The 21858-nt window shown below is 34.8% G+C and overlaps 1 protein-coding gene across 6 annotated transcripts in view; it reads right to left on the bottom strand.

The window, feature by feature from the left end:
* Positions 1 to 21858, bottom strand: part of CACNA2D1 (calcium voltage-gated channel auxiliary subunit alpha2delta 1) — a 361272-nt gene that overhangs the window by 147079 nt on the left and 192335 nt on the right. For all 6 annotated transcript variants that reach the window (XM_086886615.1, XM_086886616.1, XM_086886617.1 and 3 more), the window contains exons 5-6: positions 18876 to 18920; positions 3047 to 3176 (exon numbers count right to left, since the gene is read on the bottom strand). In XM_086886615.1, the coding sequence (XP_086742741.1) occupies positions 3047 to 3176; positions 18876 to 18920 (175 nt within the window). The remainder of the gene's footprint in view (positions 1 to 3046; positions 3177 to 18875; positions 18921 to 21858) is intronic.

Raw genomic sequence — 21858 nt, 5'->3', positions numbered from 1 at the left:
GATGCATGACTAATTCCCAGTGCATGTGGTAGAAAGAAGACCTGAGGGTCTGTTCTGTTTTCAGCTGCAGATTGATTTTATTTCCAAACCTAAATAGGCCTCTTGAAAAATACTGAATTAAAAGTCTGATTTGGTTCTATTTTATTATGATTGCCCCCTCTCCTGAATCCTCAGAAACAGGCAAGTAAATTAACTCCTTAGACTTTTTCCTGCCTCTGTACAAGTTTTGGCACAAGATCCAGGGAAAGAAAAAAAAAAAAAAAAGAAACAAACTAAAAAATGAACAACTTTCATGATATTTCTTTCTACAATCAAATAACTCAAAAAGTAATTGCCTGGATGAAATAAATGGATATTTTGTAATGATGTATCATATATTTTTATGGTTAAATACAAGGAACTACTTCACATGAAGTTCATCATCAAACAAAGGAAATCACTATATATGTAGGAAGACAAAGGATATTATTTTATAGACCACACTAGATTTTAAGTAGGCTGTGCACCATTACAGAATTACTAGGAAAAACAATTCCCCACTGTTCAGAAAATTTATTTTTATTCAGAAAATTCTGTCCCACTGGACAGAAATTCATTATTTTATTCAATATTAAAAATCATAAATAATCAGAAATAATAACTACAATAGAAATGAAACATAAATAGAAAACATTTTAATGAATACCATATTGATTATCTTAAAGGTCTGTTCCAATCCTAACAAGTCTATGACTCTGTGGTTAGGAGTCAAATTCCCAGTTTCATACATAAAACAATTAATTAACATGAAAATGCGTGATTGACAGGCAGGCCCAAGTGAAAATCCAGTTCACGTGTGGCTCTGACAGTAATTGTCCCTCTCCCCTGGAGACAACAACCTGCTGCTGTAGGAGGCAAGAGAAGTGAAAACCAATCTCAAGGGGGAATAGCCAAGTAAAACATCAAGTCATTGAAAATTGTTCTGTGTGATCCAAAGAGCAATTCTGTTTCATTTGGCATCCTGCAAAGCCATATACAATACAGGAGAAAAAATGAAATCTGCTTGCCAAGGCATAATTCAGTCAAAAAAATTGGCTTCCAAGCTGTAAAACTTGTGAACTGTGTCTCATCCACTGTTTCTCAGAAGGATTCGCTGTAACACCTGTGCTGCAAATGCTTCCAAACAGATTGGGATTTAGACAAGAACTGCAGATACTATTTTCAAATGTACAGCTGCTCCCCGTTATAGGACACACTGAAACCTCTCCCAAGAATTGACAGGTTAGCTCCCATCAACAGGCAGAAAAATGACAATGGTGCTCAAGATACATTATCAGTCTTTCTAGCGTTATAAAAATTGCATTTTTATCATAATGTGAAAACAATTCTACTTTTGGAAATCTGTCGGTGAATGACTACCTCACAATTGCTCACTTGTGTTTCAGATGACACATGAACTTTGTAACTATAAAATAGAACCTGGCGAACATTTTGTGTTTATTGATATGAAATCTGTCACTTTTAGGTATTCTCAATCTGTTATCTCTTAAAATTCCATCTGCAACAAAAAGTTACCCTGATACACAACAACGTGATTTTTCTGACACAGAATTACAGACTTCCTGGTGATTTTCTAGGCTTCCACTTCTCTGGTAATTAATATAAAAACCAGATCCAATGAATCATGAACCATATATGGTGTATGTGCAATCACCTCTATCCAGAAAATGACATTTCTTTATGTTATTATCATTTTATGAGATACCAAAGCTGTACCTTTCCTGTGGAAATCACAATTTCTCTTCTCTTTAAGGTTTATGGCCTCTACTGTAACATTACATAATATACATTCTTAAGGGATATGTGTCCTCAGGAATTTCATTTAAAATGTTAAATTCAACACAACAAGAAAACATTTTATGTGCTGTTATGATACCAAAGTTCACACATACAAATATCAAAATAAATGGAGAGGAGTTTTTTCAACATTTTACCAGTGAAGTATCAATTCTCTTAAATAAAAAAAAAGGAAATGGCCTGTCACTTCTCTGTAATCCTGCAATTAAGGTGCACTTTAGTGCTTATTAAAGCCAGAATCCCAGAATAATCCTTTAGGTCTGTCAGTCAAGCTCACCATATAAGAATACAAGCTACTATGATTCTTTTCCCCATCATACTGACATTTCCATTTTCATCCCTGTGCCATTTATGGAAGCTGCACACAACTGTGGCCATGAATTTTAAAAAGCTCAGGTCACACTAGGGTCTCCTTCCTCTTGATGAGACTTTAAAAGAGGAAAAAGACTGCATTCTTAAAATTAGGACCTTAAAAAAAATCAAAATTTAAAAATACTATTCCTATTTAATTTTTCTTCCTGCCTTTTTTTAAAAAAATGCAGCCTCTTTGAATGCTGAGATGTATTTTTACTGTATAAAGACTTTTGCTTGCTAATGAGCACAGGGACTTATTTCCAATTTGAAATATAAATACTTAATTTTGAAATACAATGAAAGAACTCTCATCAGTATACACACATACACACACACACAGATAGATATATATATATTATTTTTTTGATAGTTTAGAAACACTTTATGCAAATTCTCTGTCAGTCTGTTACTGCAATTCTAGAAATGCACTGGATGTACTACCAGCTCACACAGCATATTATATCCCTAAACTGTACCAGCTTATGAGATACTTAAAAATGTTTTCAGAACTTGTCTCTGCCTGAGGCCAAACAGTGTGTAAAGAAGAGCTGTCAAGAATTGTTTGTATTAAATGTGAACAGCACAGAGAAAGAATGGATCAGAAAATCAGAATATGGAAGAGTTTTGTTTCACCTCCAGTTACATTTGTGAAATTCAGGTCCAATCCTAATGGATCTCTTTAACTGCAATTCATAAAATGAATCATATCCCTAATGCAACACATCTCGGAAGTAGCACTGAAAGAAGTAAAAATGACAATAACAGTAAACCTATACTAAAAATGGAGACGAACATCCTTTTAAGAATGAGAGTTTAGTATTAACATATAAAACCACTTTGTTCACATGCTACTTACAGCCTTCATAAATATCTGTTGGTATATGGACTGCTGCGTGCTGGTAAGATGTTTGCCGTCGGAAAACAGGATCGTCTTCAAATACTGGTCTGATTCTCTGGCTGCCAGATTCAGTTTCATTCTTTTCAGGCTATTTAAAGAAAAACATGTAAAGGGGAAAATATTAAAAAAATGTGCTAAAAACAATGCCACTTACATTTTCTCTTTTTATATAAAAAAAAACCCCACAACATAGTGCTTCTTTCATTGCTAACAGTTTGCATTTGTGCATATTCACAATTAGTTTCTCCAGGTCAAAGAATATTTGTGTATAGTTTGCTTTCAATTTTGATTTACCCAATAAAATTCAGTGAAATGAAGACCTGGAAATGAAAAGAGCCTAACACCTTGCACACTTAAACTGCATGGAATTTTACACCTATAACACAAGGCAAATTAATTACCTTTTATTACATGTAATGATTTGCACCAAATCTTAAATATTACTTTTCCTTCTGCAGATTATATCGCAAATCACAAATCTAAAAATTATACCACCCATATACATTGCATGAACAGATTTTTCAGAAATGGTGCACAAAACAAGGAAATTAAGCCTTCTTAAAATTCCTGATTTAATCAGGTTTTGTTCATTGATTTATTTTAAGTATATCCCAGTGAAATCCTATGTACTGGCTACATCTGCCCAAGGGGAAAGGTTCCCAAACACTCAGGTGCTCACCTGTCTGCTTTGGGTTTCCATCCTCTCTCACCTGTCTGCACCCTGATACACGCTTCCAGTTCACTTAGTCAATTTGTACTAGTTCTTACACACTTTGAAAAGCAGAGAATTTTTCTAACTCAGCTACAAAAACTGTGGAACCAAGGAGGCAGTGAAGGCCAAAGAGGGGGTGGCAGTGTCTTCACCCATCTCAGCTGCAGCTGGAACAGGAGGCCCCATGCCATGGGCCAAGTGCCACTTAAAGCAGTAATACAGCAGCTATAGTACTGAATGATTACTCAGGCCAGGTATTGGAGTCAATTATAAGGAGATTTTTAATACTATAGAGTCATCAGTTTTTGAAAATGTGCTATGCTTGATAAATAGGGCTGACAATGAAGCACCTGATGGCCAGTCGGGGCATGTGTGTGCTGAAGCCGTTCTGTTTTGTATCCTCTATCAAAGCATAGACAGGTAAATTTTAGCTTATCCACAATGTCATGTAATGAAACTGCCTATGTTTTCTCATCTGCTTCATCTCGAGGTTACAGAACAATGCCATTCTAAGTATAGGTTCAAATGCTGCCTGAAGTAAGCATCAGCCCTCAGTGGGTTTTAAAGAACTGGATTCCTTTGAGAATACAAAGGGCAGAACTCATCTAACCAGTGACAGCCACCAATTTCAACAACCCAGCAGCGTTGTGCTCATCACTGCAGGCTGCCTTCATAGTGAATGAAGAGAAATGGGAATGTTTAGAGTGCAATTCATCTTATCCTAATTAGACACCTATTTTCCCATGACATGAATCATGCTTTAGAAGTGCCTCCTACTTTTGATTGTAGAAGTAGCTCTAGTGCAAGTCACCTAGATGTAGAAGTCAGCAATACAGCTGTCTAGAATTAGGTGAGATGAATCTCACAAGTATACTAAACTTCCAGAAGAAAAGAAGGTGGGTACTTATTTCGACTACTTTTATGCAGCATAGCTACTACATATTATGCTGAGAGATTCAATTTGTTCCTTAGTATTTAACCCCATTCTGGGAATGGGTAAGAGTTTGGGAGGGGATGTAGCCAGCACAGCTCTCCTAGGATGATCAAAGAGATATTGCTTTCTAATAATGTTCTTCTCAGTATTACAGACTCAGAGAAAGAGAGGGGACATTCATCATTTAGGTAGGGTATTTGTGGAGCAACTGCTGTGTGTCCTAAGATCCTACTTCCCAAAAAGTGTTTGGACAGTGCCTGCTGGTCAGAAGTAAAGAATAAATTTTTTGATTTCCCTTGCTTCCATGTTTGGACTTTTCTTTATTAAACTGTCTTTATCTCAATCCATGAGCCTTTTATGGTCTTATTTTCATTCTCTTCCACTGCTGGAGGGGGGTGACAATGCAGGAGAATGTGACAGACAACTCTGTGGGCAACTGACAGCCAAACAAGGCTCACAACCATTATTACTTTGAGGGGCACAGACTGAAGCCAGGATCAGTAACAGTTTATGCATTGTATGATTTGGAATGACACAGCATTATGACAGCTTCAGACAATGTACATTGGTTCTATTTTTCATAGGTTTTTGTTGTGTTGTTTGCTTGTTGGTTGTTTTTTTTTTGCTTCTACATTATCCCACTTTTTTTTTCTTTTCCGTGCCCCAAAACTGGAATGCAAATTATGAAGTTCTTTTCACAAGTTATCCTTTAGCTTCACATTGCTCAAAGTAATGACTTTGTCTAATTATGCAAATGCAATCCCAACAATCAATCATTCATGTGACAAAATCTCCCTTCTGTTGGAAAGTTATTTGATTATAAAATACATTTTAACACTCTTATTTCTAAAATTAGTAGCAATGACTACAAACCCTCAATGCTTTCACAGTACACTTCAGAAAAAAATTGGGGATCACGAGGCCACATAACCACACTAAAATACCAGAACGAGGGAATGTCGGAAGATTGCTTTTAACTAAGTTTCCACAAGAAATATTTGGGAAGGAATAGGTGTGGTAAAAAAGAAAGGGCATGAATACAGAATCTAAGCATATCCTGAGTTGAAAAGGGCTGACTATTCAAAGTTAATCAAAGCTCAATTTCTGGCCCTACAAAAACCAATCCCAAGGATCACATAATGTTCTACACAGTCCATCCTCGCAGATCTTACACAAAATTTTTTTGTATTACAATATATTTAGACATTTACTTGAAATTCCTGAAGCATTACAACATAAAATGATCATGTTTCTTTTACTTAACATTTCAATTTTATTCCAATTAATAATTACAAACTTTTAGTCTTTTCATTCACTCATAAGCTATGAAAGAAGCTTCATGTCTGCTGCTAAAATCTGCTTAAACTTTGTTGAAATTGAAAACATTTAATTAATTAAGACCTGAATACCTTAAAATTAAAAAAAAAAAAAAATCTACTTTCTCACATTTCTAATACCACACAGACACACACAGGTCCCCCTGAGAAAGACTGTGACTGAGTCTGTTTTATTCCTACCGATATTCCATGATACCCAACCAAAAACATTAATCTAAAAACTCTTCTCAACTTCATTAATGCAGTGGATCTAAAACTACATAAAGAAATGTAGATGCTTTCACACTGCTCTTGTTGACCTTTGTGGGAGTATTTTGTGATGTAAAACTCTGATACCGAAACAACACATCAATGTGCCAAAAAAAGAGAGAGCAAATAACAAAACCCTTTAAAAATTTTAAAGTTACCCTCACACAAGAACAATTTGTTCTGTAAATGTAAAGGTGACTGAACTGGTTCTATACACAACAGGTAAGTACCAGAACCATTACTGACAAATTAGTGCTGAACTCACTTGGGACACTACCTCCTGAGCAGCAAGACCAATGAATGCTGTACCAGGCCTTATACATCCAAATAATTTATAATATAGTGAATCCTTCTACATAAAATAAATCTATTTTGTTTTCATTTTAAAACTTTTGAATTTCAAGTATATTAATCTAAAAAAAAAAAAAAGATTAAAAAGGAAAATTTCATTGTTATTATTTTAATCTGGAATTTCCATGAAAAGCCTGTCAGATTGTGGTGTCAACTGGTACCATTTTATAATGGTTTGAAGTTAAACTTTTGTTTTCAGAAAAGTAGCAAAACACATATTTTGACAGAAAGTGATCCAGCGTGTGAATATAATTATAATCCAACTCCAACCAATTTCTCTCTCAAGCCAGGAGCTGAAATGCAATCAATACTGGCACAGAGAAATCCCACAGGAGAGAGTGGCTGAAGATTAATTTTCTATCTATTCAAACCTAGCCTTCACTTAATGCATTACATTGTTACCCACCACTGACAGTCAGCAAAATAACTCACTCATTTTGCTGCAATGAATTTCCAGACCAATTTCTTCCTTCCTTGAGAGGCAGACAAAATAGCTCATTTGTGCTATTTTATAGTGCTTTTTTTGTTGTTGTGGAGTTTGTTTGTTTGTGGTTTTGGTTTTGTTTGATTGTTTTTGTTTTGTTTTGTTTAATAAATAATGTTGGATTTTTTTCAGGTGTCTACTGTTCACCATCAGAATAAAAGAAAATTGATACAGCAACTAAAACTCAAGAATGAGGTTTTTTGCAGCTATTCTTTCTAGTTATTATTTCTAGAAATAGTGATTATTTCTAAATTACTTTTGGCATGATCTCCAGTAAACTGGAGGGTACCTTCTGCATCTTTTTATAAGCGAAATACATAGCAGAAAGGCTGCTGTGTAGAGGGTTTTCATGTAATTACATGAGTTAATTGGAAGCTTTATGCCAAGAAGTATTACTGAAAGATGTGTCTAGTAAAGAAAACATCCATTAAAACAAAATTGATAAAGATCATTTCAAGAAATTGTGACGCAGTCTAGCTGCCCACTTCACTGCAGCCAAACTTATCCTAATTTCTTTTCACAGCATTCAGTTGCTTCTTATCATCACAGATGTAAGAAGATGCATGGATTTTCTATTTCTAGTAATAAATTTTCGTTTAGGTGAAAAAAACTGGTTATTGTGGAAATGAGAAGTATAAAACTTATTTTTGCTTTTTGCAGATGTTGAAAATTCAGAACTAGAAAGCTGATACTATATTTTTTTTTAAAAAAAATCATTCATGAAACACAAAAATAACCCACCACCAATTGAAGCAATCCTCCAGTTATTTTCTGAAGGCAGATTCTTTTCAGGAACAATGTAGAAGTTTCTCAAAGCATCATAACAGGTTTAGCATCATGATGAAAGAATAAAAGTAGATTTTGTTCTATTGCTGAGCTAATATCCAGCCAGAAACAATGACACCTGCCCAGTTTCATATTTAAAAAACAGACAGGAATTGGTTTATAGTATTTTCCATTGCCTTCATAGTCAGGGACTGTGTTCTGCATAAACCCTCACTGTCCCTACCAATGGCATTTTAGAGAATGAATGTAGAGAAGGAATTACAATTGCTGTGGTTTTAGGGACATCAAAATTCTTCCTCACTGATTCCTTCCTGTCTTACCTTGCAGAATTCCAAAAGTCTTATATTTTCATCTCTAGGTTTCAGCCCGGTTTTCATTTCTGAATATCTGCTGAAATTTCTAAATGCAGATTTTTAAACAATTGAGGCTCATTTCTTTTAATTCCCTCCCAGATCTACTCTGTACAAATGAAACTGTCACATACAAAATAAGCACAGAATTTCTCCTCTGCTCAGTTCTGTACTCTTTTTTTTTCTTTTTCTGTTTTAGTTAGTTTCACTGTTTTCCTGGGTTTTTTCCTCCCTGAGGAAAATAATCCAGTAGAACTACATACACAGCCCCTCAGAAAATGCTGGTGGCCCCATTAAAAATTAGAGCTGGACTGAACACAGAGGGTAAAATGGGATGTTGCTGGGGGCACACAGCTCAGCAAATGCCTGCAGCAAGCAAGGGCTGGACACAGCTCTTCTAAGGATTAGGAGTTAATTTTGAAGAGCAGCTAGAATGCATTTCTAATAGCCACAGCACTTTTACTGCATTGTAGATAATATAATGAGTGCTCTGCCTTCTAATAAGATTTTTTATTTCCTTTTCACTAGCTGTGATTTTCCAGCTGTGGGAAGACTGCCGAGTGCATTCAGGTGGTTGTGACAGAACTGTGAAGAGTTAATTTTGTTTTCACTCTGTGCCAGTGGGGGACTGTGGTCTTCACTTTGCACCATGATGATTTTAAGTGTCATCCTTCTGTCTACTCTTAGGGACAAAACAATTAAAAGATTTACAAATGAAACAAGAAAACAGTTGTCTCAGAACCGAAATATTTTTCTATTATACAACAGGGAAGTGTTAAATGTAAGAATATAATATGCATATTCACATATATAAACATAAGTAAATGTATTTTTTTTTTTTTTTTCAAATATAAGTAGGATCTTGGTAGCTTCAGAAAGGGAACTAGGACAGAATTTAGTAAGGAAGTAATTTATATTTGCACCTCTCAGTATGTCCTTCTCAAGGGCCATTATATTTTATACAGACAGGAATTGTTTTCAGTGCTTTTAATGTCTCCATATGCTTCTAATGCATCAATTAGTTACTGTAAGTCATTGAAAAAACAAATGGAACTCTGATTGAGTATTGATATTTAAAAAAAAAGATAAATTCTCTTACAGAAGTTATTTTATTTCTTGCCAATTCAGTAATGTCAGTATATACCAAATACAGAGTGAAAATAATTTAGAAGTATTTGTTTGCCTCCTAGGCTAATTTTAAAATGCATCTATCTTTTGTCTATTATAATTTCGATGCAGTTACTTACAGACTTGTCCCTGTCTACTGTATACAAGACTGTATTTTATGGATGGTGCAAAACTATGTGGGGATGTTGTGTTCATTTATCTGACCTTCATGGTTCACAACTTCTGATGAGAACTTTCAGTTATACACAAAATTATTATATATCTCAAACTTAATAGTGTTTTCTTTTTATTTGGATTTTGACCTATTCACACAATTCAATACATCATGAATTTGGTTTCATGAAATAAATTGAGAGATGAGGCTGTTAAAACAGTGGGACAGGTTGCCCAGAGAATTGGTAGATGCCTCCATCTCTGGCAACATTCAAGGTGAAGCTGGTTCGGGCTCTGAGCAACCTGATCTGGTTGAAGATATTCTTGTATATTGCATGGACTTGGAGTAGATGAACTTTAAATGTTCCTTGCAATCAAAACTATTCTGTGATCCTGTAAAATACTGTAGCATTTCAATTAAATATATTCTAGAGAAACTGATTAAACTGTCTGGGTTTTCCCAATTTCTTCAAATGAAAAGATTTTCGAAATAGAAATCCAAGCTTCTAGAAGTCCTCTCTGTTTAAAAGAGTTGACATTACACCTATGAGGGTGCCTTAAATTCCATAATTCGGGTATTTATATATGCCTATAATTTTCTTAATTTCTGAAAAAAGGAACATTTTTTAAATAAGTTAAAAAAACCCAAACCCTTAAGATTAAAAATAGTAATAAATGAACTAGTGAAAATTTCTTTTTTTTAATTATTACAGATTATATGTGACCTTCATTACAAATCTACACAGTCTGCTGTAGTAATCTCAGCATGCAAAAATTCATTTCTTCCCTGTCCTATTTTCTCTTGAGCTACAATGACAGGAAAAATGAAATGTGTATTTAAATATTTAAGCACATAAATATAAGAATTATTTATCTTCCTAAAGATAAATGTGACTTCCCCATCCTGAGGTCATCAGAAATCCCCACAATATATCAGGGATGATGGAGAGCTGCCTCATAATGCCATCAGCACCCCTGGATCCCTCTCATCTGGTGCTGTGTTCACAAAGATGTCTGATTAGCCCCCGTGGTCCCTAATTCATCTCTTCCACTCCTGAAGGTTCAGGCAACACCTCTATGACCCTCCTGGGTTATACATCCTGGTCATGAGATCGGGAATCCTGATGTGTAATCCCATTTGAACATCCCACCCTGCTCCTCTTCCACACGGGGTGACAGTCTGGGAAAACTCAGGGGTTTCTGGCCAAGGTGTTCACTAAGAGTGATCTTCCTGCCTGCCCTTGAATTATCAGGTGCTGCACAGAACCACTTGCTTCAGCACTGACTGGAACAGTGGCCTGGCTGGACACAACAACATCATTAGACAACAGTGGGAATACAGGATCATAACAGAAGAAAAGAGAATCTCCCTTTAACTGATTGAAATGCTACTAGGAGTTCAGAAAAACCCAGTTAATTATTAAATAAACAAACAAAAGAATAATTTAAATTTCATAGCCTCCTTCACTGGTCTTTCACATGCCATGAGAGTACTCAAACATATGTAATAAAATAAAAATATCCATTGTTGACAAAATTCACATATAATACTTAGTCATCTAAATTTAAAGAGCAAAATGCACTCTAGAGAATTTCGATTTTTCATACATCACCCATTTAAATTTCAAACTAGGAACTGTTTTTCTCTTATTGGAATAAATTACCCTGTCTACCTTTTACTATCCCCACATCTGATTAAAGATCATATCCCTGGCATACAAGAACTGTTAAATCATTGTAATGCTTCATTGGGAATTAGTTATAATACCAACTGAATGTGAACATTTAATAAATTTGATTTTTTTCATCTGATGCACTTGTCTTTACCACCCTTTGCTAAGCCATCAACTGATCCTGTTTCACATTTCATTCTTCTCTTCAGTCATACAGGCTAGGTCTAGCTTTTGTACATCCTGCAGCATACTAATTTGTTATTCATTGCTTCTTCTTCTTTGTACCATCTCCTGTGTCAATAACAACTTAAATTGAAAGTACAGACCTGCTTTGAGAAGAAGGTTGGGATATGTGACCTCCAGAAGAAGGCCTCCTAATCTATTTTTTCCCCCACTAATGGGGCTTAAAACACTATATAAACATCAGATGCTAATTCATGGTCACATAAATTTAATGCAGCTTTTCACTAATTAAATGACAGCTGTATCTAGGTAGACAAAAGGCTGGATGTAACCCTAAACCATGCACTGACCTATGGACCATAGACTTTCCCTGCAGACTAAATACCATACCATAATTTAAGTAAAATTCCATAACACTGTGTAAGACTATTTCTATGACTTTTAAAAATGCTAGGTGAAATCCTAACAGTGCAATAATGCAGCAGAATATCATTCACAGGAACTGGGGGAAGTTTGAGAAAGACAATCTTCCCAAGTAAAGAAGCATGTCAGAAGAAAGCAAATAAACAAAAAAAAAAATGGAAAAAAAAGGAAAAAAAAGATAAGACCAACCAAAAGGAAGAAGAAAAAGAAGAAAGAGATCAATCTGTAGATTTTGAAAGAGTTTTTAAAAAGTCAGCAAATTAAAATACTTACGTAAAAGGTCAACTGAAGTTTGAGTTCAAAAAAACTATTAGATCTGGAAAATGTGATTTCCCATTGGATTCAAATTTATTTTCAATACATACCATAAAGAGAACTTCAAGAATACTTTTAACACACTGTTTTATACACCAACACTAAAAGCTTGGGAAGAATTCAACTCTGTTGATGATAATAGATATGATTGTCTTCTTCAATATGTCTTTTCCCCCCTCCAAAACACAAAAGAACATGTTGAGAATGGCTATGTGGAAAGGCCAGGGAATGTGACCTGGCCCTTTGCAGTTTTCATCAGCTGGTTCAGAATTTGCAGTTGGGGCAGGGCAGGAACAGGACCTGCATTTCATAACCTACACTAAGCTACACTACAAACCACAGAGAACTCCTTTTAAATATTAAAAATATTGTAAGTAGTCCTTTCCAGGATTCTTGATCTGACTTGGAATATTCAAAGCCTACCTCCAGCTTCGATCAGTCGTACGAAAACATCAGATTGAGTCATTTGTTTTGTTTTGTACAACTTAAAAGTCTCAATGTGACCCACACATTTTAAAGCAACACATCAGAACTCTCAAACAACATTGGGATCTGTAATCAGGCAACAAAGTGCCTGCTAAAAATCACTGCCTGAAATGCCATAAATGTCCTATGACAAGTTCAGCTTTTGGTGCTGCTTTTATTTACCAATAAACAATTACACTGCATTCACTGCAAGCACTATCACTCATGCATTTGATATTAGTAGGAAATATCCTGAAGCAAGAAATCTTCCATTGAACTGATGAATTACCAGCTTTAGGGCTGAATTCTGATCTTTGATGTGGCATAAACTCAGCCTCCATGGGGAGACTTCAAGCACTGCTCTTTTGTGCAAATTTGCCTTCAAGGTAGGATTCTCCGCATTAAGAACAGTCTCATCTTTTTTAGGACACTGGCAACTACAGCTATCACTCTTGCCATTATTATTTCATAACTCTGTTTCACAGGTAGGAGATAGCTTTGGGGCAGTCATTTATTTCATTATCATGTATTTTTCATTTCAAGCTTGAACATATATTCATTTGGGAGAAGGGAAGACTTGCACAAATTTGAATAGAGGACCACAAACCTGACACCTACTTTTTTCTTTTTTTTTAACTAGGAAAAAACCCCAAAAAACCCCAAAAGAACACCTGCTTCCTGTGGCAATAATTTGCAATAGGAAGCTCAAAGGAATGCCTTTTTTTTCCCTGTGGGCTGTACTCAAGCTTACCTTTAAGACCTTGAAATGGAAAGAGATGAATGTTTCCCAGTGATACTTGGTAAAAGAAACACGTTCCCTTTTGAACAATGTATGTATGTACAACACCTACTTGTTGGCACCTTCTTGCAGGGGTGTGCAAATCACAGTTTTAGTGGAGGTTTCCAACTTGATTTTCCAATCTCTATGACATAGACTTGCCCTTTAACTCATCATAAATGGGAATAGCAGAAATTCTTTATGACTCATTTTAAAAATTTCTTCAGTATCAAAGCAGTATAGGACAAAGAGAAGATGAAAAGAACTACAACACGTCACAGCTGTGACTGCAACCTCAAACCATATTGGTTGTGACTGCAATCTCAAACCATATTTCATTTTATACAATGAAAGCAGAGGGAATAAGAGACCTAGGGGAGCTAAGGAAGTTAGCTGGTTATTCTTGCTAGGCTGCCCCATTGCAAAAAGAACCTGGATCCTTTACAACTTAGCATTTAAGCTCATCCTAAATGATTTGAGACTAATTTCTTTTCGGAAATGCCTATCCTTCACTGTCTATGAAATATTAAAAAGCTAGTAGCTTTAGCTCAGGAAAAAACTGATTCTTTGAAGTCCAACATTAGCCAAACCCAGATGGTAAAATCTTGATTTGGTTGTTTGCATGCTGGCATTCAGACACAGTGAAAGCACGGAGACAGAACTACTCTTACATATGCAGATAAACGGGAGCTTTCTAAAGGTTCTGTCCTATCAGAATCAGGTTTAAAAACCTTGAAAAGCCAGAGGAAATCTGTATCTGTTGGCTGACATGCAAAAGCTGTCTTTGTCCCAGCTTTCTGTGTAGTGTCAGGGCCAGTCATTACAATCAGCCTCACTTTTCGATCCAGCAAGTGGCAGTTGCTGGACTTGCAGAAATCTGGCATCACCCTTTCAGTCTCTAGAAGTCTTTTTATACCTGTCACCTTTGAGACTGGATCACTAGAGTCCCCCATCTGCCTCAGCTCCTGATCCTCTGCCAAACTGACCATACCCAGGTGCCATCTCCCCTCAGGGGCTCTACCTGACCCAACAGGCAGCTCCTAAAACACTGGCGTACAGAGGACACTTCTGTTTTCTGGTGTCCAGCTATAAAATACATAAAATATTGTACTTGTATGAATTTAATTATTCTGCCATTTTCAATGTATGTTTTAGTGAGAAAAGCCAGGAAACTCCTGGATTCTTGTGGCTGGAAGGAAACAAAAAAAATAAATAAATCAGCATTTTTCTGATCAAATCTAGAGTAGGTTCCGACTTGTTTACAAGTAAACCTGGGATATTTCATTAACAGATTTCTTTTTACTGAATGAATCATAGGTGTACATACAAGCAGATTTTGCAACCTTGATACCATGAAGCAGTAGAAAAGGCAATACTTGTGTAAGGCTCTAAGCAGAGACTCAATAAACTGTCAAAGACAATGTCAGTGCCTTTAAATCTCGAAGTCTCTTCCTGGGAAGAAGCAGACTCACAAAGCCCACAAGGAGCATTCCTTTTAGATAACCATTTTGGTATCTTCTTGCTTCTCCCCAATATTATTCTTCACTTCATAATTAAAAAACAAAACAAAACAAAAAAGTAAAAAACAAACAAACAAAAATACAAAAAAAAAAATGTTGAGGGGTGGAAATTATTTTGTTTTATAAAATATTTATTAAGACACACCATGATTTTTCTGAAAGAATTTACATTCACAAGTAATCATCCTTTCATATTTTTACAATAGTTTTCAATTTGATGCAGATATAATATTTTATCATATTTTTTGAATCATTGGGTTTTTTATAAAACTCTAGCTTGACAGCTGCATTTATGCTGAGTTTAAACTCAGAGCTAATGTTTCACAAATTATTCCAAAATAACAATCACTGAATTAACAAAAATTCCTAAACCATATGGCACAGACAGCTTTTTGGTTCTAAAAGATTTCTTCCTTCTTTATTATTAAGTAATAAAAAATGTATTTGTTTTAAAATCAACCACAGGCATGTTGCAGACTTTTGCCTCTAGTGGAACCCACAGATTGACTCCAAGTCTCATTCTGAATTCACACTTTGTGCAGATACTTACTGTCCAAAGGGACCCATAACTTCACAGCCTCCACCTTAGTTCAGCAAAATAAAACAAAACATGCTACTATCACTTAGTGTGTGACCAATAATTGCTCAAGGAGCACAGCTCTGTTAGTCATGACTGCAAGCCAGTGTGAGACTGCATGAAGGCAATGTCTAATAAATCACTTGTGCTAAGCAGGGACACAACTCCTGTCAGGAGACACAACTGGCTGCACCCAATTAAAGTCCAGGGATTGCAGAGAAACTGGAGACTTGCAATGATGTGTGGCTGGTTTCATGTTAGAGACATTTCTTTATTTGTATTACTTAGTTCTTTCCATCAAATCATTGAAAAACCATTTCCTTAGGCTGTTGTAGCATGTGCAGAAAAAAAGTATATAAAACCATGACAAGAAACTATAATAAAAGAAAAAATTGGAAAAGGAGCAAGATGCAAAGAGAACAGGAGAGCAACATTAGGAAAGGAATTCAGGATGAATGAAAATTAAGCAATTGAGCAATTCAGTGTATAGTTGAGTTTTAGATTACTTGAATACAAGGAAACAGAAAAAAAAATAGATTCAGGAAGAATCTATAACTTAGATGTGGAATCACTGGAAATAAAATGGAGACCAACATTAAGCAGAGCAAAGAATTGAGCACTGAAGCAAAATCACTATAAATAAGGTGGGGGTACAAAGGACAAGATGAGAACAGGTTAAGCAATATGAAAACTAATGGGAAAGAGCAGCTTAATGTGGAACTACTCAGTTGCCCAATAAAAGCACTGCAGCATTTGTCCAAATTCAACAAGCTTTTGACACCTGCAAATTAAAGTGCACAAATAGGCTGTAATATATCAAACTGTTCTTGGGAAAAGGACAATGAATAAAAACCTGAGAGACCGAAACTAAATTACAAGTATGGCCATTATCTTCCTATGAGATATAAAAAGAGGAAATATAATACCTCCTACCATGTTGTGAGGATAAAACTCATTAATTATCATCAAGTGTTCACACATTACATGGAGCTCTGGGGGGAGGGGAAATAAGCAAGCAGAACATAATTGCTGTTGAAAGACAAAGGCTACAAAAGGTCTATTACTGATTGATGGATGGACTTTGGGCTTACAAATTGATCATTTTATCTGAGACACTGAGAAATCCAAAGGCCAGAGAATGATTGGCCGTCATGTGTTTCTTTATTTTTTTAAGTACAAGCAAGCCCAGTCATTAGATTCGAAAAGGTCCATCAAGACAGGAGATGAAAAATGAGAGAAGGATCTCCTGACTGTGATATGGAAATGGGAAGAAAGAACACAGAATTTAAGAGATTGCTCTTCTGTAAAGGCTGCAATATGCAAAGGATGAATGGAGACAAATAAAAACTGGCAGACAAGACCTGTGAGATTAATTTCGTCTAATTCTTCAGATCCAAAAGTGAAGACATAAAAGGATCTGTTAAAGGGACCTGGTCAGCACAGAAAAACACACACCCAGAACTGATTCAGTTCAGATAACCTTCGACATCTGTCTCAAAACAAACTGAACAGCTCTCTAGAGACACCCACAGTGATTAGTTTAGATATCTAATTTTAATAAATTAATTTCTGCTAATACTTATTCTTGATTGTACTCAAAGATAAATGCAGTATCATTTCCTGTGAATAAATGAAGGCTCACAGCAAGGAAGAGGGAAAAAAAATGTGGACTTGTTAGAGGCAGAAAGGAATGGATTGCAAATACAGTTTTACTAACCAGTGCTTCAGAGATGATTCTATTAAAATATCTTAATATTTAAAGAAAAAAAAAAGCTGTCTCAAGCATTTTTTTTTTTTTTCAGGCAGGAAGAGGGAAGAATCTGTGGTGTTTACATACAAAGTTGTGATCTAGATGAAGGTCTTTTCAAAAAAAAACACTACCAGATCACTTTATCCTTATCACATCTCAACAAAAAACACTATTAGAAACTTCATTCTAATGAATGGTCAAAAAGGCATAAAAAGAAAAAAAGCTGAAACAGAATTAAAACAGGATATCTGGTCTAAGAAACTTTCCTTTTTTTGTGTGTACTTTTTTTCTTGAAGGAAAAAGAATATCCTGAAGAAAATCAAAACAACAAAGACTAAACTCTGAAACAGCATTTCCTTTCCTGACTTGCCTAACAGATTTGGATTTTTGGTTGTTGAAGTAGTAATCTCAAGATCATTCCCATTACTCCTTAATCATAACAGATACATCACAGCTTTTACTTCACACCACAATCTACCATTATCTGATATATTTAGATTAAAAATTCAATATTTAAGCTTTGTAATTCTGTTTCCAGAGAAGATTAGCAGCCACCATCCAGTGAAGTTAATGAAAACAGAATAATATATTTCAAAATTAGGTTATTTTAAATGAATTTTGCTTAAATCATGAAAACTTTAAAACTCAGGACAGCAGTTTGTGCTATATGAAACAAAGTACTCATAACTCTATATAGCAATACAGAATAGTTCTGCTTGACATGATCTATGTGCCTTCTTTAATTGCCTTACAGCAGAAGCATCAATTACAACAGTGATTCCATCAATCTCTGAAGTATACTTGATTAAAAAGTGCAAATGAAGCATGCTGGCAATTCTGATTAATACATTTACAACATTTTTCTGTGGTCTTATAAATTAAATTTATAATGAAGACAAGCAGTTGTATTATCTCCAGTGAAGGTGAGGAAAACTTGTATTGTCTCCAGAACACATTAAGTTTTTTAACAGTTAATGGCAGATAGGGGACTTCACACCTTTTAAAGTAAGAGTTTTAGTGAACCAGGAATTGAAGTAACATACATTTAGTCTTAATCTTGTGATTGGATTTTCAGTTTTCCTAAATCTTGTATCAGCCACATAAATGATCACAAGGTGAATGAAAATAATTATTCAGTGACATTTCACATCTTCTTTCTCCTCATGTGAAAAAAATTGTACAAAAAATGCAAAACAACATCATATGATCCTGGAAAATAAAGCCAGAAAAGGATTCCTTCAAAGTGAACTGAATTATTTACATTTATCATTTTGATTCTCCAATCCTATAATTATGATTTTATTACATTTAAAAAAGTAAATTACACTGCTGTCGGGTTCTTCATTCTCCCAGCACATTTTCTGCCTTACCAGTAATTCAAACTGTATGAAAGGAGACAGACTTTGAGAATTAAAACATAAAATATTGTCTGGCTCTTGAGGAAACTTTTGAAGACATTTTTAAGTTTCTTGCTTTTTTGCTTCTGCAAAGCAAAGATATAGACTATTTTGATATATAAGACTATCTTTAAAATATAGTTTTAAAGTTTCATTAATATTTTAATTCCCTTAATTTTCTGAGATTACAGGCAATGAAATTAAATGAAACATATTACTTACATCATTCTGATCGTCTTTTGCATTGTAATAGATTATATCATTATTCTGTAAGAGAAAGAAAAGTAATTCTGTTAGTATGAACGTAGAGAATAAATCTATGTAGCAATAACCTCTACTATTGCAAGATACATTTTGAAATATACCACCAGTTCTTTATGTATTCTCTTTGAAACATGACAGACTCTGATCTTTGCTCGCTCTCTGTTGCATGCACAATTTCCCATGCTCATGCTTAACTTCATTCATTCAATGCTTCTTCTGTGGGAGGCTGCATAAGTCACTCAAAACACAGCTAGAAAAGTACAGATAGAGTTGGACAAACTCCAGAGCTCAAAAAAGGCTTCCATAATCTGTTTCTGTGGCAGACATGTGACTTTCACTGTGCAATTAGGGGATTTATGCACCATGACATCCAGCAGGCAGTACAGCGAGGCACGGGCTTTGCTAAGGGGGTAAGTATTTGCTGTACACATGATTATTGTTTTATTCACCTCCCACTGCGAAAATAAAATCTGTGAAAATACATCACAGGAGAGTCTGGCTGTTGGAGTGCACAGCAGATCCTGGCAGCTCTGTGGAAACACTGTACCATGTAATTCAAGCAAAGCATGGAAGGAGAAGATTGCTCTTTCTCGTTGCAAAATCAGTCCAAAATTCCATTTAGTGTTAACTTCTATAGCTTTTTGAAAATTGGGATATGTTCTGTGGAATACAGGTTTTTGTTTTTTTTGCTGTTTAAATATTACTGATCCATGTAAAAGCCTTGAAGATTTAGGTTCACTGGAATAGCTTTCCACCAAATAAATTGCTGCAATGTGCCCAAGGCTTTTTGAATAAAATCAATTTTATGTGCATTTCTCTATGAAATAGAGACATGTATGAACATAGTCTTTTTAATTACCTTTACTGATTTTGAATAAATAAAGAAAAGGAGAAGTTACATTTCTTCACATCCAGCAGTGTGCTTAAAATAAGTGATTGCTGTTGACCTCCAAAAATTAACTCAATTATTTTTTCAGTTCTGATTATGGTAATACCTTTTATGTATATAAATAAAAAGTCTAACACAACAATGTGTTTTCTTTCATAAATACCAACAGGAAAGAACGCTTTCTGTAATCATTTTTCAAGTGAATAAGCCAACAACAATTTTTACTTTCACTAAAAAAGTGTGACCTGTATTACAAGGTAATGCACTTCATCTTTAAAAACAATCATTTTACTCACTCCATAAATAATGGCATCATTTATTCTCCTTTGTGACCTTTTAGAGACTCAAACATGAAATATATTACAGAAGAGTTAAATACCATTTTGAGGTAAACGCTATTAACATGAATTCATTTTTTCCCTCAAAATGAACTTTTCCACTTTTCCACCAAGACACACTTCTACCCATAGGTCAGTTGGTTGTGTATCTGTACCTGGATAACAAAGCCAGACCTCAAGGCATTACAAACACAGAAGAAAATTATTTTAATCATTAAACACTTAAGTTAATTGCTTATTCACTTGACTGTTGTAACGAAAAGACCATATAACGCTTGTGGAAGCCTTTGAGTAAGTCAGAAGAGGCAAAGGTTCTATTTTGTTTTCTCTTCACTTTGTAAATAGCTATGTATGAAATGACTGTTCTGTAAATAATGTGATCATTTCAAAAGCCCATATGATTCTTTATCAGGTAACACTGAAACTACAAAGGATGAATCTCTGGGTGGTACGAGCCAAAAATGTTAACACAAGTGTTTTCACCACATAGTGATCTATTTAGTTAAAAATTAATTAATTTATTTATTAAGAAAAAAAAAAAACCAAAACATTTTGTTCACAATTCTTTATGTCAGGTTGTGTTAGAGCATCTCCCTTGCAATCTCATCCCTAGAAGGTTTTTTTTCAGGAAAAATGAGAGTAGAAAAAGCAATACAGACATAATTAACTGGCCAAATTTTTTTGCTTACTGCTTTAATTTCTAAATGGAACATTTTTATAAAAGACAATTTCTATTAGGCCCTCTCTTCTACTGACTCTCATCCAGATATGAGTTTATTTCCTGAGCCCCTCTCCACTGTTCTTGTTTATTCTGCTATCAAATCATTATTGTATTGGATTTTTAACACTGTCATCAATAGATACAACTCTGTTTGTCTACTTAAACAAAATGACTCTTTATTTCCACAATTATACTTTCCTTGTCTTTTACATTTTTATTTATTTGTTTAAATTTTTCAAAGCTGGCATAGCTTTACTATCTATCTCTACTGGACTGAACAGTATTTTTAAATCACCTTTTAGAATACAATTTCAGGAACATGATATATTTACAAGGTAATGAAAATAAACACTCCCTGCCACAATGACTTAGATATTTTTTGTTAGGTTATTAATATCTTGTAGTCCATTACCCTGCCTGGAGATACTAACTATATAATGCATAAACCAACACTTATGTTGGACATATCTCACTACTCTTAATATAGAAAGTATGAGATACCCAGTGCTACAACACATCGAATGCTGTATGGTTCACAAATTAGATTCATGGATCACTCAGATCTTTAGAGGACAATTTTTCCTAATTTAACCACTTCTAGCTGGCAAGAACAAATTGCTTTGTTGCTGGCTCCCAAGTAAGTAGTTCAGTTGTTTATTAACTTCTTGACATAAAGAATTTAAATCTTCCCACTTTTGCCACCAAGTAATACTGCAAACTTGGTCAGCAAACTGAAGGTGCAAGGTATATCCTAGGTATTTATTTTTGTTCTTTATCCAGAAATGTTGTGCAAGAGAGGGGGTAAAGACTCACTATTTCTTCTGTTCAGCAATGAAGGGATTTGGTAAGTCAGTCCTGAAGCTGAACTTATAAAAGAAAGACTTTGGGAAACACTCTGCATAAAGCAAAAACTGTATTTTAGTATCAGTATATGATTTTATGGTTTTCACCATCTTTAATTCCTCTTTTATAGAGGAATTCAAAAATTTTCAA

The sequence above is a fragment of the Cyanistes caeruleus genome, chromosome 4 (genome assembly GCF_971803275.1).
Source record: "Cyanistes caeruleus chromosome 4, bCyaCae1.hap1.1, whole genome shotgun sequence".
NCBI lineage: Eukaryota > Metazoa > Chordata > Aves > Passeriformes > Paridae > Cyanistes > Cyanistes caeruleus.
This window is presented reverse-complemented; position numbering and strand designations above follow the sequence as displayed.